General features: G+C 38.5%; 1 protein-coding gene across 1 annotated transcript in view; it reads left to right on the top strand.

Annotated features, from left to right (window-relative positions):
- The window catches only part of LOC121389983 (coiled-coil domain-containing protein 150-like), a 50570-nt gene that overhangs the window by 6787 nt on the left and 25705 nt on the right, over positions 1-18078 (top strand). Inside the window, exons 2-9 of the mRNA XM_041521674.1 lie at positions 2449-3044; positions 4311-4496; positions 6346-6475; positions 8370-8506; positions 8988-9095; positions 10276-10385; positions 13767-13944; positions 16076-16237. Coding sequence (XP_041377608.1) covers positions 2502-3044; positions 4311-4496; positions 6346-6475; positions 8370-8506; positions 8988-9095; positions 10276-10385; positions 13767-13944; positions 16076-16237 — 1554 coding nt within the window. The 5' untranslated portion in view covers positions 2449-2501. The remainder of the gene's footprint in view (positions 1-2448; positions 3045-4310; positions 4497-6345; positions 6476-8369; positions 8507-8987; positions 9096-10275; positions 10386-13766; positions 13945-16075; positions 16238-18078) is intronic.

Below are 18078 nucleotides of genomic sequence, written 5' to 3'. Positions count from 1 at the left end.
GAGAAGTAGTCTAACAAAGAAAAAGGAACCCTTACGTTCAGAAAAGGAATATTGTGAAGTCTCACAGACGTTAATAAGAAATGGTCTAACCAGGCTTCCATATTTTTCTAAAAGAATCAGATTTATTTCGCTTTAAAATGAATGAAGTATTCAATATTTATATAAACAAAGCAGACAGCACATCGAGTGCAGATGTAGCCGATGCAGTAAAGTGCTACGTTTGTATTTACATGATGGTATGTACCCAAAACTTGGACAGCGATTCATTAACATTATTTTTCAATAAATTAATTGCCATAATTACACAAGGAAGTTTTATACGCAACATTTTTGTAGCGAACGATGCACCACCTCTTCTTGTCAATCTGCAATGTTTGTTGACATCACACCTTCAGTATGCACGTGGAAAATCGCGTATAAATGAGCCGTTCGAAAACATATGTTCGAATTTATATGACGGTACAATAGTTCATATCTATGATAAATTACTCTCCTTTCTTTTATTACCATTTGATTTCCCCCACATATTGTAAAAAACAACAAAAAACATTTCAATTACCGTACACAGATTTCACATAATATATTGTAACAGTGACACCTATTTATATCTGATTGATATGTGCTATCCTGTCTGTGGGATGTTGCATGTAAAATATCCCTTGCTGCTAATCGAAAAGAGTAGCCCATGAAGTGGCGACAGTGGGTTTCTTCTCTCAATATCTGCGTGATCCTTAACCATATGTCTGACGCCATATAACCGTAAATAAAATGTGTTGAGAGAGTACCTTTAACATGCCCCTGTACCACTAAGTTTTCAGGCATGTCCATCCCGGGCCTGGCCTCTGGATAGCCAGCAGTCTGGTCAGGGAGTGTGTCATTAACCAAAATATTTCCATCTTTCCTTCCTTATCTTATCCTATATATATATATATATATATATATATATATATATTTATATATATATCGACTTTCTTGATATCTCAGATGCTTGTACAGTAATTTATGCAAGGGGGATTTTGACTGAGGTCAGCAAAGTTTCTAGGAAGGTTGAGATATGCTCCCTCAGAATTTTTTTACAAAAAAAGGAAGTTTGCTTGAGCAAGTCTTCTGGCAAGTGCTCTACCACTGAGTTACATATATATACATCCCACCACACTTGTCACACAGTGTGGGTACCTGCATGCGATATATATACACATTATGATGTACTGGGAAACCTATTACATGTACCAGTGCATACATATATATATATATATAATAAATTCCTTTGACTGACTCCCAGATATTCTGTTATTCATTCACTTCAGTTCTGATACTTGTATCTGTAATCTAGAGATGGTTATCTTGTATACAAGGCTTAAAATTGACAGAACTCAGAAGAGCAAATCCTGCTCAAAATACATAGAATACTTCCTAAATTAATAATAATCATCTTCACGAGTAGCTTTTGCTTTCCATCTTACTTTTTACAGTGTTTCAGATGGTGTTCCTCACTTTCAAATTTGATGATATAAATCATAATCTTTATCCACGTTGGGGGGAGATATGGTAAAGTTTTTGCTTGATGCATGGTCACTTTGGGATCAATTTCGTTCCAGCCAGTGCACCACGACTGGTATAATAAGGGCTGTGGTATATGTTATCCTGTCTGTAGGATGGTGCATGTCAAAGATCCCTTATATTTACTAGATGGTTTCCAGGGAACATTTTATTCAGTACGTATCGTGTCACAATTCGTTATGCAAGTTTCAGAGATCGCTACACAATTTTAAAACATTATTTAAACTAATTGCTAATCAATTTTCAATTTTCCAGAATAAACACTCAAGTAAAATATATGTATACATACAGGTCGTTTGGCTTCTTTTGAGAACAAATACCTGTACTTTTGTATACATATGCATTAAAGGGACAGATATCCTAGTTTTTAAACACTAAAGCATATTTTTCAGTATTAGAGTTGCTTTTGATCACTGAAATCAAACATTTCTGATATTTTATTGTTTACATTATCCATTTCCGTACAACCAGTGTTTCTGGTTATCCTGGTGTTTCTAATACCACAAAATGCATTTTTCATATTTTTAAAAATGCACGTGCGTCTGAGAACTCAGAAGTAACGGTTATAGAGTCACGTTTTAGTCTATTTTTAAGGGTACTTCAACGTCAGTCTCTTGTTTCACTCTGTTGTATCCAGATTTGTTACAGGTTTGTACATTAACCAAACTGAGTGTCCATTTTTAAAGGTTGAAACTAGGGTCTAGGTGAAAAATATGCCATAGTGTTTAAAAACGTGGGTCTGTCCCTTTAAACTGACAGAGAGGACTGTAAAAAAAACCTTGTATACAATATCTGTACCTTAAAAACATTCTGGGGAAAGGCTTGATACACATATAATTATACTTCCATATTATAATACTGTACCTGTACTTTGTTTTATTTCATCAGGTCTTCATTTGATGGATGATGCACAAGTATAGGAATTAAACTTGCTGCCCATCATGTCAAGGCCAGTTATCTCCCCTTCGTCAGCAGGATCGCCATGCCAACAGACAGTGGACGTCCTGGAACATCGCCTCCAGGCGGCAGAGAAAGACACTAGAGAGCTGCTTCACCACCTCGGTGGCCTCGGCTTCGACCGGAACTCGGCCACCACTCCGGTGAAGAGGACCAAGAACACCACCCACCCTGGGGGAGACACTTCTCCTTCTCCCTTCTCCTGCCTGGTATCGGACCCCGAGGTCCTCCAGAGCAGCTATGAGAAGCTGGTGTCGCGGGTGTGCAAGCAGGAGAGCATGATTCAGACGCTGAAGATGGCGCTGCTGAATGTGCAGGGCAGCCAGGACCTGCGGACGAAGGTCGGGTCGGACCAGGAGGAGCGGTGGCTGGAGGCGAAGCAGAGTTACGAGAGCCACATCGCCAAGCTGAGACGGGAGATGAAGAGTCTGAGGGAGGATGTGAGGCACGAGGCAGAGGCGAAGTCGCGACTCAAGACCGATGTCAAGAAACTGCAGGCCGCGCTTGACGATGCGACCACGACCAGGGTGTGTTAACATTATGAGTGCATGTATGTACAGTGAGATCCCTCAAAACCAGACCGTCTGTTTTAAATCAGAATTCCCTCCAAACCAGGTCTTTTTCCAAGGTCCTGTAAATATCATTATCAGTACAGAACAGATACTCATTCAGGGCTAGCTTTGGGTGAGCAAAAGAATTCTCCAAATTGTCTATTAAACTTCAAAAATTTAAGAAATTGTCAGTTATTTTCTAAGAAATGAAAATTATTACTTGAAAATATTTTGCCAAACTAAAATAAAATTAGTGAACTGCTTTCAAAATTTGCGATTGGTGAATTTGGCGAGTGCCAGAGCTAGCCCTGTCATTAAAACTAGACTTTTCACGTGGTCTTCCGACGCCATATAACTGAAAATAAAATGTGTTCAATGCATCGTTAAATAAAACATTTCCTTTTTTTTTCACGTGGTCCCTTGGGTGTCTGGTTTAGAGGGGTTTTACTGTATACTAAAGCTACATTTCCATATGTAAATTTTTCTTGACTGTTTTCTGTGAATTATTGAACTAACGTGTCTGCCATGTCTGTGTTACCATGCTATCCATGAACCATACATGATTCATGTGCATGAATTTAGAATCATGTTATGGAGCTAGTGGGATGGAATAACAAGACAAAATTTAGTGGTACACAGCAACTATTTCACCAGAAATTTTTCATAGCGTGACTAATGCTAATCTGTTTGTATCAACTTTGATTTGGTGGTTGGGGGTGGGAGCGATCATATAAAATGTTATTGTCGCCCCCCCCCCCCCCCCCCCCCCCCCCCCCCCCCCCCCCCCCCCCCCCCCCAAAAGGTCACATATGCGACCACTTCTATCGCGACGGTCGCATAAAAGCCAAAAATACATAATCAATTGTGAGGGAAACTGTTAACTGTAATCTGTCCAGTGTTATTATGAGTGAACTAAGCATGTTTGAAGCTGTCCAAACTAAAACTAAAGTTAGATACTGTGGCACAAGTTTTGTAAAAATTATATTTTACAGAAAAGAAGGTTTTGTATTTTATTTATTACTATCAAGTAATGTAAAATCTGACAATTAGTTGCAGAAAAACTGAATGAGGCAATGTAATGCACACAGCTAAGACCAGGAAAGATGATGTAGCTTACCAAAATGAAGTCAAATTAGTAATTAATTAGCAACAAGTGGTGCATATGAACTTTGTACAATACACCCAGACATTAACGAGGTGGATAATAAGTTTTTTATTATTATTTTGTTTTTCATTTTTCAGGCCGAAGCGGCAGTGGCAGCTGATGACCTGACCCAGACCAAACAGAAGATGGTTCGACGCATCAATGAACTCAAGGAAGAACTGGCCATGGAGACCAGCTTACGGTCGAGCCTCGAGGAATCCCACAATACAATGCTGACGCGGGTCCGGGAGTTAGATAGTGTGGTGGAGACTCAGCGAGACGAAGTAATTTATAATTAACTTAAAAATACATTTCCCTTTAAACAAACTTCACCGTGAAAAAAATTGAGGGGAGTGAACAATTGTTCACCTAACTAAGATATTACCATATTGGTACCATGTAAATCCACATGTTGAGGGGAGCTAAACATTACTGTCGTTGAACTAGTCTCAAAGGGACTGATGGGGAGCGAGAGTGACGGCTCCATTTAATTGGCAAGGTCTGCCTAAAGACAAAAGTGTGTGTAATATAAACTGTTACCCATATGGTTAAAGATATCTTGATTCGTATGAAAGCCGTACATCCCACGAGTTCGTATAGTGGGACGTAGCACCTCAACGTCATCCAATTAGTGCTCGGCAATCTTAATTCGTATGAAAGCCGTACATCCCACGAGTTCGTATAGTGGGACATAGCACCTCAACGTCATCCAATTAGTGCTCGGCAATCTTGATTCGTATCAAAGCCGTACATCCCACGAGTTCGTATAGTGGGACGTAACACCTCAACGTCATCCAATTAGTGCTCGGCAATCTTAATTCGTATGAAAGCCGTACATCCCACGAGTTCGTATAGTGGGACATAGCACCTCAACGTCATCCAAATAGTGCTCGGCAATCTTGATTCGTATCAAAGCCGTACATCCCACGAGTTCGTATAGTGGGACGTAACACCTCAACGTCATCCAATTAGTGCTCGGCAATCTTGATTCGTATGAAAGCCGTACATCCCAGGGGTACGTATAATGGGACGTAACACCTCAACGTCATCCAATTAGTGCTCGGCTATCTTGATTCGTATGAAAGCCGTACATCCCACGAGTTCGTATAGTGGGACGTAGCACCTCAACGTCATCCAATTAGTGCTCGGCTATCTTGATTCGTATGAAAGCCGTACATCCCAGGAGTACGTATAATGGGACGTAACACCTCAACGTCATCCAATTAGTGCTCGGCTATCTTGATTCGTATGAAAGCCGTACATCCCACGAGTTCGTATAGTGGGACGTAACACCTCAACGTCATCCAATTAGTGCTCGGCTATCTTGATTCGTATCAAAGCCGTACATCCCACGAGTTCGTATAGTGGGACATAACACCTCAACGTCGTCCAATTAGTACTCGGCTATCTTGATTCGTATCAAAGCCGTACATCCCACGAGTTCGTATAGTGGGACGTAGCACCTCAACGTCATCCAATTAGTGCTCGGCAATCTTGATTCGTATGAAAGCCGTACATCCCAGGAGTACGTATAATGGGACGTAACACCTCAACGTCATCCAATTAGTGCTCGGCTATCTTGATTCGTATGAAAGCCGTACATCCCACGAGTTCGTATAGTGGGACGTAACACCTCAACGTCATCCAATTAGTGCTCGGCTATCTTGATTCGTATCAAAGCCGTACATCCCACGAGTTCGTATAGTGGGACATAGCACCTCAACGTCATCCAATTAGTGCTCGGCTATCTTGCTGGAATGTCAGTAAATACAGTATCAGTGATATAAATTAATTAAATTATAGGTAATAAATAAAATATTAAACTGGCTACCATTTTGTATTATATTTGTGAGAAAAACAAATTCATTGTAACACGTTAAAGCTCATGACAATTGAACATTATTACACTTGGGACATAAACATGATACGAAATGGAAGCGAGTTTAACATCCAATAAATATTATATGATAGTACATAATATTGCTCACATTCCATTCCATTCTATACAAAGTTTAATGTCTGTCATGATATGTTTTGTTATGTACACGGATTTACAAGCTGAATTAAACTTTGTTTTAGTTTGTGTGACCCCCTTTTGAAATTGTAATACATCTCATCTTTTTTCTCTTTCAGCTGAGCAAACTGACAAGTATGTGTAACAGGTTAAACTCGGAGATGGGCAAGTTAAGTGACGACCTTTCTGAGGAGCGTAAAATAAGACTGGACACGGAAAATGCGTACTCCAGGTTGGCTACAGACCGAGGTAAACAGATTAGATTGATTCATTAACTGGGGAATATCCTCGGTTTGTAGCCAACCTGGAGTAAAATACGACTGGACACGGAAAACACGTACTCCAGGTTGGCTACAGACCGAGGTAAACAGATGAGATTGATTCATTAACCGGTGAATATCCTCAGTTTGTAGCCATTTTATGAAGTTTTCGGGAAATATGATGTTTTTACATTAATAAAATTAAGATTTACTTACGTTTTCTTGCTTAGAATATGAATATCTTTATAGCCAATACATTTCTGGATGTTTTGTAATGTTTTGTAGTGTCTCAATATTAATTTTTTTATCTTAAATAATTTTGTATGTACAGATTTATTATTTCTTTCAACAGAAAATGCAATTTGAAATATTTGGCCAAAGGCACTTCCAAATGTATTTATCCATATTTAAAATATGTTACGGTAAGATAGTGTTTTTAAAAACAGGAAAAAGTAGAATGTGTGTTTAGTTTGATCAGGGGAACAAATGGAAGTCTTGCTAGGGCTGAAAATTCAGGATAGTCCCTTCAACCAGGGTATGCTGGCTGTAGACTGAAATAAACAGATTAATATTGAATTCCATAACCTGACCTGAACTCTATTACCGTATTTGACCGGAAATAAGCCCAGGGGGCCAAGACAACTCATTGTGAGCTTAGCATGGGGTGGGCTTATTTCCAGACAAGGGGCCAGTTTTGTTGGAAAAAAAATAAAATAATAATAATTAAAATAAATAATAATAATAAAATTTAAAATGAACTAGGAAGAAAACAAAAAACGTTCAGTAGCATATCTATTAATTAGTGTTCCATTTGTTATTAATAAATAATAATTGTTTATTAATTAAATTGTGGGTTTTTTCACTAGTATCTAATTATCAGAAACACACCTTCTACATGTATGTTACAATTACTAATCAGTGCTGTTTATTTACATCCAAAATTTAATGCTGACAAGACTTAAAACAAAAGCAATTAACAACAAACTTCATAGCCAGCCAGCTTACACTACAAAGAATTGTCAATCTAAGGTCATTGTTCTTAGCCAATCAGAATAAGGTATTTGCTCAATTAGCATTAACTGCGGACCCAGTGTGGTGGTAAAAAATAGACATCGGTTTTCATTTCAGACTTTGGCTTGGATACTTCAAAGAAATACAGCAGGCATGAAATTGAAAACAATGTTACACACTGTTATTGTTAGACTGCTAAATCTCACTGGTGGTAAAATATTGTGTTACATTTGTGTTTATTTGCAGGAGGTATGGCCTTTTAAATGAACTTTGAGCAAACTTGCAATTTTGTGTTATTTATAAGGTGACGAAGTTGGGGGTGGGCTTATTTATGAATGAGGGCCTAATTTCTTAAATGCTATCAAAACGGAGGGGGGCTTATTCAAAGACATGGGCTTATTTCCGGTCAAATACGGTAATGTGCACATGTCGCACAAGACGTTCAGGCACATCTATTCCAAATGTGGTCTCAGGCATGGCCAGTGGCCTGACTTAAGGGCCGTAGCTAGTGGTGGGCAAGGGGGGCAGTTGCCCTCCCAGAAAAACATCTGGAACAAATTATAGAAACTTAAAGAAAATTCTCTTCTTAACCGTTTAAGGAGTTTTAGACTATTAATTACTCAGTTCCCCCCCCCCCCCCCCCCCCCAAAACAAAAACAAAAAATCCTACCAACAGCCCTGGACTTGGGACAAATTCCACGAAATTATTGGCTTTTTTCTAAAAAAAATTCAAAATAAACAGATTAATATATAATTCCATAAAATTATTGGCTTTTTCCCCCTTCGTTTTTGATGTCTGCAGACTGAAGTAAATGGATTCAATTAATATTGAATTCCATGAAATTAATGGCTTTTTTCTTCTTCTCTCTAAGATCGTTTATCTGCGACGCTGCGAGAGACCGAGTCAGACAGGGATGTCGCGATGACAGAGCTGTCCAAGTTTCACCAGCAGTACAACGAGCTGATACAGCAGTTTGACAGCACACAGACCATACTAGATCAACTCAAGGTTTATTATTTTTATTATTATTATTTTTTAATCGCACTGTCGCATTTATTTTAAATCTTATCTCATTTTGACAAACAGTAGGCTATAATAGATCAACTGAAAGTTTATTTTGTTTGTTTGTTGACTATTGTTTTCTTTTTAATCGCACTGTCACATTTCTTTTAAATCTTATCTCATTTTGACAACACACAGGCCATCATAGATCAACTGAACATTTATTTTGTTTGTTTTCTGTTTGTTTCTTGTTAATCACACTGTTCCATTTCTTCTAAATCCTAGCTCATTTTGACAACACACAGGCCATCATAGATCAACTGAAAGTTTATTTCGTTCGTTTGTTGACTATTGGTTTCTTTTAAATTCCATCTCATTCTGACAACACATAGATCAACTGAAAGTTTATTTTGTTTATTTTCTGTTAATTTCTTTTGTTTTTATTTACATGTAGCTATGATCTAATTATTTAGTTTTTGTGTTGCAGAGTGACAATAATTTCTTACAAACTGAAAACCAGAAGTTGAAGAGTTTGCTGGAGATATCCACCAAAGAGCAGGAGAGACTGCAAACTCTTCACCAGCAAGAAATGCGGGTAAGACATGGTACACATACATAATAAAAAAGCTTGTTTTGTTTAGCAACACCACTGGAGCACATTGATTAATTAATCATCGGCTATTGGATGTCAAACATTTGGTAATTCTGACTTGTAGTCATCAGAGTAAACCTGCTACATTTTTACATTCTAATGCAGCAAGGGATCTTTTATATGCACTTTGCCACAGACAGGAAAGCACATACCACATCCTTTGACCAGTTTTGGTGCACTGGTTGGAACGAGAAAACCCCCAATCAGATGACTGGATCCACTGAGGTGGTTTGATCCTGCGACGCAAGCACCTCAGGCGAGCAATCGACCGACTGAGGTAAATCCCACCCCGACATACGTACACGAAGAAGGGGAATAATTGTACATAGAGAACTTTATGTGCTCCTCTGCGTATGTGTGTATAGATGGCGGGACGTAGCCTAGTCGTAAACCACTCGGCTGGTGCGCGGTAGGTCTAGGATCGATCCCCATCGGTGGGCTCATTAGCCTATTTCTCGTTCCAGCCAGTGCAACGTGACTGGTATATCAAAGGCCTGCATTCACAACTGGTGTATCCTGTCTGTGGGATGGTGTGTATAAAAGATCCCTTACTACTAATGGAAAATGTAGCGGGTTTCCACTCTAAGACTGTATGTCAAAATTACCAAATGTTTGACATCCAATAGTCGATGATGAATAAATCAATGTGCTTTTCGAGTGGTGACTTTAACGAAAATAAATTTTAATATGTATAAGTGTATGGTAGTGTTAGAAATTCAGTCTGTGAATTTAGCAGGATTCTGTGCCTTCAGTCTGAATCAAATAACACCCACAAATCTTCGTCTCCATCTTTCTGTCTGTCTGTCTGTCCATCCATCTGTCCTATATATAGTTTTCTGGATGTTTTCTTCACAAAGCCTTGAGATATTGAGCTGAATTTGTACGTATTGCTTTATCATGTACTGTTACAGTTTAAGCCTGACTTTCATGTCGATTTACCAATATTTTGCAGAGTTATGGGCCTACAACTAAAGTTGTAATTAGAAACAATTTGTTGGTCCCTGTAGTGGACATGTATTGCTTTAGCAGGCAGTACTCTCAGAATGCTTATTTACCTAATTATCTTTTTCATTTCTCTTTATTTTGTGGTTTTAATAACATACTTTTCCCTGTTTCTTCCCAGGTGGAGCAGACATGGTTTTCTGAGCGTGTCGCGCTGGAGGAAGAAGCCGCCCAGCTGCGGATGAAGACGAGAGAACTCGAGTCAGAGAACACCGACCTGCACAAGAAAGTGTACAACGTTTAGTTAAATAACGTTATCTTAACCACCTGTGTCAATCAAATATCTTGAGTTTACAAATCACCTTACTCTTCTAGGCCCATATTTTTGAAGCAATTTTAGCGCTACGAAATTGTACAACCACCATGGTGTGTGCTGTAGTGACGTCATAGCCTACGATGGTTTTACGATTTCGTAGAACTAAGATTGCTTAGAAAATATGGGCCCAGACTTGTGTCAAGCAACCATCTTACTATCCTCCTAAAGGAGCATTCTCATTATGCGATTCATCTCACCGACTTCTATCAAGCAGCCATCTTACTATCCTCCTAAAGGGGCATTCTCATTATGTGATTCGTGTCACCGACTTGTGTCAAGCAGACATCTTACTATCCTCCTAAAGGGACATTCTCATTATGTGATTCATCTCACCGACTTCTATCAAGCAGCCATCTTACTATCCTCCTAAAGGGACATTCTCATTATGTGATTATTCTCGCAGACTTGTATCAAGCAGCCATCTTACTATCCTCTTAAAGAGGTATTCTCATTATGCGATTCTTCTCACCGACTTGTATCAAGCAGCCATCTTACTATCCTCCTAAAAGGACATTCTCATTATGCGATTCTTCTCACCGACTTGTATCAAGCAGCCATCTTACTATCCTCCTAAAGGGACATTCTCATTATGTGATTCGTGTCACCGACTTGTGTCAAGCAGCCATCTTACTATCCTCCTAAAAGGACATTCTCATTATGTGATTCATCTCACTGACTTGTATCAAGCAGCCATCTTACTATCCTCCTAAAGGGACATTCTCATTATGTGATTCGTGTCACCGACTTGTATCAAGCAGCCATCTTACTATCCTCCTAAAGGGACATTCTCATTATGTGATTCGTGTCACCGACTTGTATCAAGCAGCCATCTTACTATCCTCCTAAAGGGACATTCTCATTATGTGATTAGTCGCACCGACGTGTATCAAGCAGCCATCTTACTATCCTCCTAAAAGGACATTCTCATTATGTGATTAGTCGCACCGACGTGTATCAAGCAGCCATCTTACTATCCTCCTAAAGGGACATTCTCATTATGTGATTAGTCGCACCGACGTGTATCAAGCAACCATCTTACTATCTTCCTAAAGGGGCATTCTCATTATGTGATTAGTTGCACCGACTTGTATCAAGCAGCCATCTTACTATCCTCCTAAAAGGACAAATGCGATTCTTCTCAGGTATCAAGCAGCCATCTTCTCATGTACTTGTGTCAAGCGATCCTCCTCTTCTCATCTCACGACTTGTATCAAGCAGCCATCTTACTATTCTCATTATGTGATTCGTGTCGACTCAAAGGGGACATTCTCATTATGTGATTCGTGTCACCGACTTGTATCAAGCAGCCATCTTACTATCCTCCTAAAGGGACATTCTCATTATGTGATTAGTCGCACCGACGTGTATCAAGCAGCCATCTTACTACATTCTCATTATGTGATTAGTCGCACCGACGTGTATCAAGCAACCATCTTACTATCTTCCTAAAGGGGCATTCTCATTATGTGATTAGTTGCACCGACTTGTATCAAGCAGCCATCTTACTATCCTCTTAAAGAGGTATTCTCATTAACCGATTCTTCTCACCGACTTGTATCAAGCAGCCATCTTACTATCCTAAAGGGGCATTCTCATTATGTGATTAGTCGCACCGACTTGTATCAAGCAGCCATCTTACTATCCTCCTAAAGGGACATTCTCATTATGTGATTAGTCCTATCAAGCAGGGACATTCTCATTATGTGATTAGTTGCACCGACTTGTATCAAGCAGCCATCTTACTATCCTCTTAAAGAGGTATTCTCATTAACCGATTCTTCTCACCGACTTGTATCAAGCAGCCATCTTACTATCTTCCTAAAGGGGCATTCTCATTATGTGATTAGTCGCACCGACTTGTATCAAGCAGCCATCTTACTATCCTCCTAAAGGGACATTCTCATTATGTGATTAGTCGCACCGACGTGTATCAAGCAGCCATCTTACTATCCTCCTAAAAGGACATTCTCATTATGTGATTAGTTGCACCGACTTGTATCAAGCAGCCATCTTACTATCCTCTTAAAGAGGTATTCTCATTAACCGATTCTTCTCACTGACTTGCATCAAGCAGCCATCTTACTATCTTCCTAAAGGGGCATTCTCATTATGTGATTAGTCGCACCAACTTGTATCAAGCAGCCATCTTACTATCCTCCTAAAGGGGGCATTCTCATTATGCGATTCGTCTCACCGACTTGTCGTATGTGATCAAAGCTTATTGTGAGAACATCTAAATCAGAATGATTTTAGTCTTATATGTTCCAAATTTTGTAGGGCTGACAAATCGCGTGCCATTAATGACAATGCCACTTAAATCTAATATTGTACATTATTAGGTAGTCACCTGTCTTTAGTGGCCACTTTACTGTTCTAAATCTAATTAGAACAAACTAAACTGTATTAATCGGTCACCTGTCTTTAGTGGTCATCTTACTATCATCCTAAATCTAATGTAGTACAAACCATTAAACAAGCACCTGTCCTATATGGAGTACCTTGATATTCTCCCCAATTATCTAATAAGTTACAAACCATTAAACAAGCACCTGTCCTATATGGAGTACCTTGATATTCTCCCCAATTATCTAGTAAGTTACAAACCATTAAACAAGCACCTGTCCTATATGAAGTACCTTGATATTCTCCCCAATTATCTAATAAGTTACAAACCATTAAACAAGCACCTGTCCTATATGAAGTACCTTGATATTCTCCCCAATTATCTAATAAGTTACAAACCATTAAACAAGCACCTGTCCTATATGAAGTACCTTGATATTCTCCCCAATTATCTAACAAGTTACAAACCATTTTATAAAAGGAATTTTTGCTTAGTGACACCTCAGTATGTTTTACAACTACAGCTGACTGATCAAGGAAAGAAGGAAGGAATGGTTTATTTAACGATACACTCAACACATTTTAAATATGGTTATATGGTTAAGGACCACTCGGATAATGGGAGAGGAAACCCATTGCTGCCACACAATGGGCTACTCTTTCCGATTAGCAGCAAGGGATCTTTTACATGCAGCATCCCACAGATAGATATCATACCACATACCACGGCCTTTGTTGCACCAGTTGTGGAGCACTGGTTGGAATGAGAAATAGCCCAATGGGGATCAATCCTAAACCGACCATACCCAGGCGAGCGCTTTACCACTGAGCTACGTCCCTCCCCCAGCTAACTGATTAGTGCATAAATCGCAAACCTGTATTACGTAAGTTTCCGGTTTCCACACTTACAGCTTCTGAATCTCAGCCTCTATAATTATGATTGCCTATTTCAGTTCTCGTCTGGAATCGGAAGTGTCCAGTGGTAGGTGTCAGATGAGCACGAAGGAGAAGGAGTTTAAGACCGCGGCTGAGAGCCTGGAGCGTGAGCTCGACTCCCTGAGGACACAGCTGAAGAACATGCAGGAAGACAAGCAGGCCGTGCTGTCTGATAAAGACAGTCTACTTGAAGAGGTCCGGTTTGTCGATAGTTCTTCACTGCATTTTAACTTCATGGGAGCTTTTTAGCTTATAATAAGCTACAGCCCTTGCAATAAAAAAATATGCTTCAGCAAAAAGTAATATTGAGACAAATAGTAGTTTATTTTGGCAGTTGTATTTTAAATATCTCTATGCTCGGGCCCTTGTATATCACTGAAATGATTGTTTCCGGTACTGTGTTGGTAAAATCACGGAACCAAAATTTTGTTTTCCCCATGAGCATTATCTCGAGTATGACTATTCAACAAAATCAATATATATATATGTGTGTTTGTGTGTATATAAGAATTGTTTCTCATTTTTTAGGAATTGTAGCGTAGCGAAGCGATTTTATACTACATTTGTGACTTTTATACATCGATAACTTCCTCAAAAATGAGAAACAATTCTTATAATTACAAACAGTACAAGAAGTGTACCTTAAAACACTCAAAAATTATTTATTTCGTTCTTACCGTCAACCGTGTTCTGTAAATAAGCGTAGGAATACATGTATACATACTATTGGAAATTGTCCGCTAAAAATAAAAATAAGTATTGAATCAACAAAAACAGTGTATATAACTTTATTATAACTTCTTTTTAAAAAATGAAACAATTTCATGTGCAGATTTGTCTTGTGTTTTTCTATCGCAAAGTGACCTTGATATTAACTTTTGTTTACGTGTAGTGACTGTTGGTGTTGTGCGGTTATTTCGATCTTGGTCTTCCATGATGACGTATTTTTATGAGCTTTATGGAAGGATAACGCTTGTTTTTTTAGTGACGTCAGCCAATCAGAATACAGTAAATCGTATAAATTCGGAAAGTTTGTAATTATATATATACACACATGTATATAATATATAATTATTAAAAAACCCCACAGTTTCGATAGGTTCCCATGATCACAAGGCATGCAATTGAAAAAGTGTTTCCCATGAAATTTGGAATCCTTTGGCCTATATACTGGTATCTGTTCACTAACCTAGGCAGGACGTATCCCAGTGGTAAAGGGCTCGTCTGATGCACAGTCAGTCTATGAACGATCCCAGTCGGTGGGCCCATTGGGCTATTTCTTGTTCTAGGCAGCGCACCAAGACTGATGTATCAAAAGCCATGGTATGTACTATCCTGTCTGTGGGATGGTGCATATAAAAGATCCCTTGCTAAAAATGTAGAGATTTCCTCAGAAATTGATTTTACTGCAGATTATACAGGAGAAATATTGAATGCTAGCGTGAAGTATGAGGGCCGAGTTAAATGCAGTTTTTTTGGTTTTATGTAGGTCAGTGGTAGAGTTCTTGCCTGAAGTGAGATGGCCATCCTTATGGTTTAATGCAGGCTACTACTGTCACTCACAGGTGCTCGTAACACTATTTCCTCGTGGGCGAAAAACTGCTTGCCTTGTCACATTTTCAAACGACAAGCATTGGGATGGGTTTTAAGGTCAGCAAAGCCAGGTGTTTCTCCCAATCCAACTAATGCCTTATGGTATGTACTGACTTGTCTCTGAGAAAGTACATATAAAGGATCCATTGCTGTTTTTAGTAGCCTGTGTGGGTTTCTTCTTTCTTTTTACTTAGACCCAAGTGTCTGAATATCTATATGTAATACATCAAACAGTTTAAAATGTGCTGAAGTGTTCTCAAACAAATATTCTTTTCCTTTCTTTTATCATGATCTAGTCCAGGGCCCACATTCATCAAAGAACTTTAGTGTTGTTATATATTTGTTTATCATTATCTAGTCCAGGGCCCGTATTCATCAAAGAACTTTAGTGTTGTTATATATTTGTTTATCATGATCTAGTCCAGGGCCCGTATTCATCAAAGAACTTTAGTGTTGTTATATATTTGTTTATCATGATCTAGTCCAGGGCCCGTATTCATCAAAGAACTTTAGTGTTGTTATATATTTGTTTATCATTATCTAGTCCAGGGCCCGTATTCATCAAAGAACTTTAGTGTTGTTATATATTTGTTTATCATTATCTAGTCCAGGGCCCGTATTCATCAAAGAACTTTAGTGTTGTTATATATTTGTTTATCATTATCTAGTCCAGGGCCCGTATTCATCAAAGAACTTAAGTGTTGTTATACATTCCTTTGGTTTCGCCTGCCAGGTGAACCAGACAGTTGATGCATTGATGGATGAGCGAACACGACTGACGAGCGAACTGGAACAGACGAAGATCGAGCTGGAGACCCTGTACAGCACCCAGAGACAGGTTGAGCGGGAAAATGCAGACCTCCTCGAGAGAATCGGAGGATTCCAACAGCAGAAGGTTTGCAGCGTTCATGCGAATATGGAACGATTTGTACTTATTTAATTTTTCAATTTAATAATGAAATATGTTTACCCGATTCATCTTGATTCACATTTTGCAAACTGTCGATTAAAACCCTGTTTTGTCTTGGTTCTGTACTACTACAGTAACTGTAATAATGTAATATGTTTACCCGATTCATTTTGATTCACATTTTGCAAACTGCCGATTAAAACCCTGTTTTGTCTTGATTCTGTACTACTACAGTAACTGTAATATATTGACCCGATTCATCTTGATTCACATTTTGCAAACAGCTGATTAAAACCCTGTTTTGTCTTGGTTCTGTACTACTACAGTACCTGTAATAATGTAATATATTTACCAGATTCATCTTGATTCACATTTTGCAAACTACCGATTAAAACCCTGTTTTGTCTTGGTTCTGTACTACTACAGTAACTGTAATGTATTTACCCGATTCATCTTGATTCACATTTTGCAAACTGCCAATTAAAACCCTGTTTTGTCTTGTTTCTGTACTACTACAGTAACTAATGTATTTACCCGATTCATCTTGATTCACATTTTGCAAACTGTCGATTAAAACCCTGTTTTGTCTTGGTTCTGTACTACTACAGTAACTGTAATGTATTTACCCGATTCATCTTGATTCACATTTTGCAAACTACCGATTAAAACCCTGTTTTGTCTTGGTTCTGTACTACTACAGTAACTGTAATGTATTTACCCGATTCATCTTGATTCACATTTTGCAAACTACCGATTAAAACCCTGTTTTGTCTTGGTTCTGTACTACTACAGTAACTGTAATGTATTACCCGATTCATCTTGATTCACATTTTGCAAACTACCGATTAAAACCCTGTTTTGTCTTGGTTCTGTACTACTACAGTAACTGTAATGTATTTACCCGATTCATCTTGATTCACATTTTGCAAACTACCGATTAAAACCCTGTTTTGTCTTGGTTCTGTACTACTACAGTAACTGTAATGTGTTTACCCGATTCATCTTGATTCACATTTTGCAAACTACCGATTAAAACCCTGTTTTGTCTTGGTTCTGTACTACTACAGTAACTGTAATGTATTTACCCGATTCATCTTGATTCACATTTTGCAAACTACCGATTAAAACCCTGTTTTGTCTTGGTTCTGTACTACTACAGTAACTGTAATGTGTTTACCCGATTCATCTTGATTCACATTTTGCAAACTACCGATTAAAACCCTGTTTTGTCTTGGTTCTGTACTACTACAGTAACTGTAATATATTTACCCGATTCATCTTGATTCACATTTTGCAAACTACCGATTAAAACCCTGTTTTGTCTTGGTTCTGTACTACTACAGTAACTGTAATGTGTTTACCCGATTCATCTTGATTCACATTTTGCAAACTACCGATTAAAACCCTGTTTTGTCTTGGTTCTGTACTACTACAGTAACTGTAATATATTTACCCGATTCATCTTGATTCACATTTTGCAAACTACCGATTAAAACCCTGTTTTGTCTTGGTTCTGTACTACTACAGTAACTGTAATGTGTTTACCCGATTCATCTTGATTCACATTTTGCAAACTACCGATTAAAACCCTGTTTTGTCTTGGTTCTGTACTACTACAGTAACTGTAATATATTTACCCGATTCATCTTGATTCACATTTTGCAAACTACCGATTAAAACCCTGTTTTGTCTTGGTTCTGTACTACTACAGTAACTGTAATGTGTTTACCCGATTCATCTTGATTCACATTTTGCAAACTACCGATTAAAACCCTGTTTTGTCTTGGTTCTGTACTACTACAGTAACTGTAATGTATTTACCGATT

This window comes from Gigantopelta aegis, chromosome 15, assembly GCF_016097555.1.
Source record: "Gigantopelta aegis isolate Gae_Host chromosome 15, Gae_host_genome, whole genome shotgun sequence".
NCBI classification, from domain to species: Eukaryota; Metazoa; Mollusca; class Gastropoda; order Neomphalida; family Peltospiridae; genus Gigantopelta; species Gigantopelta aegis.
Note: the sequence above shows the minus strand (reverse complement) of the source record. Positions and strands in the feature narration are given on the sequence as shown.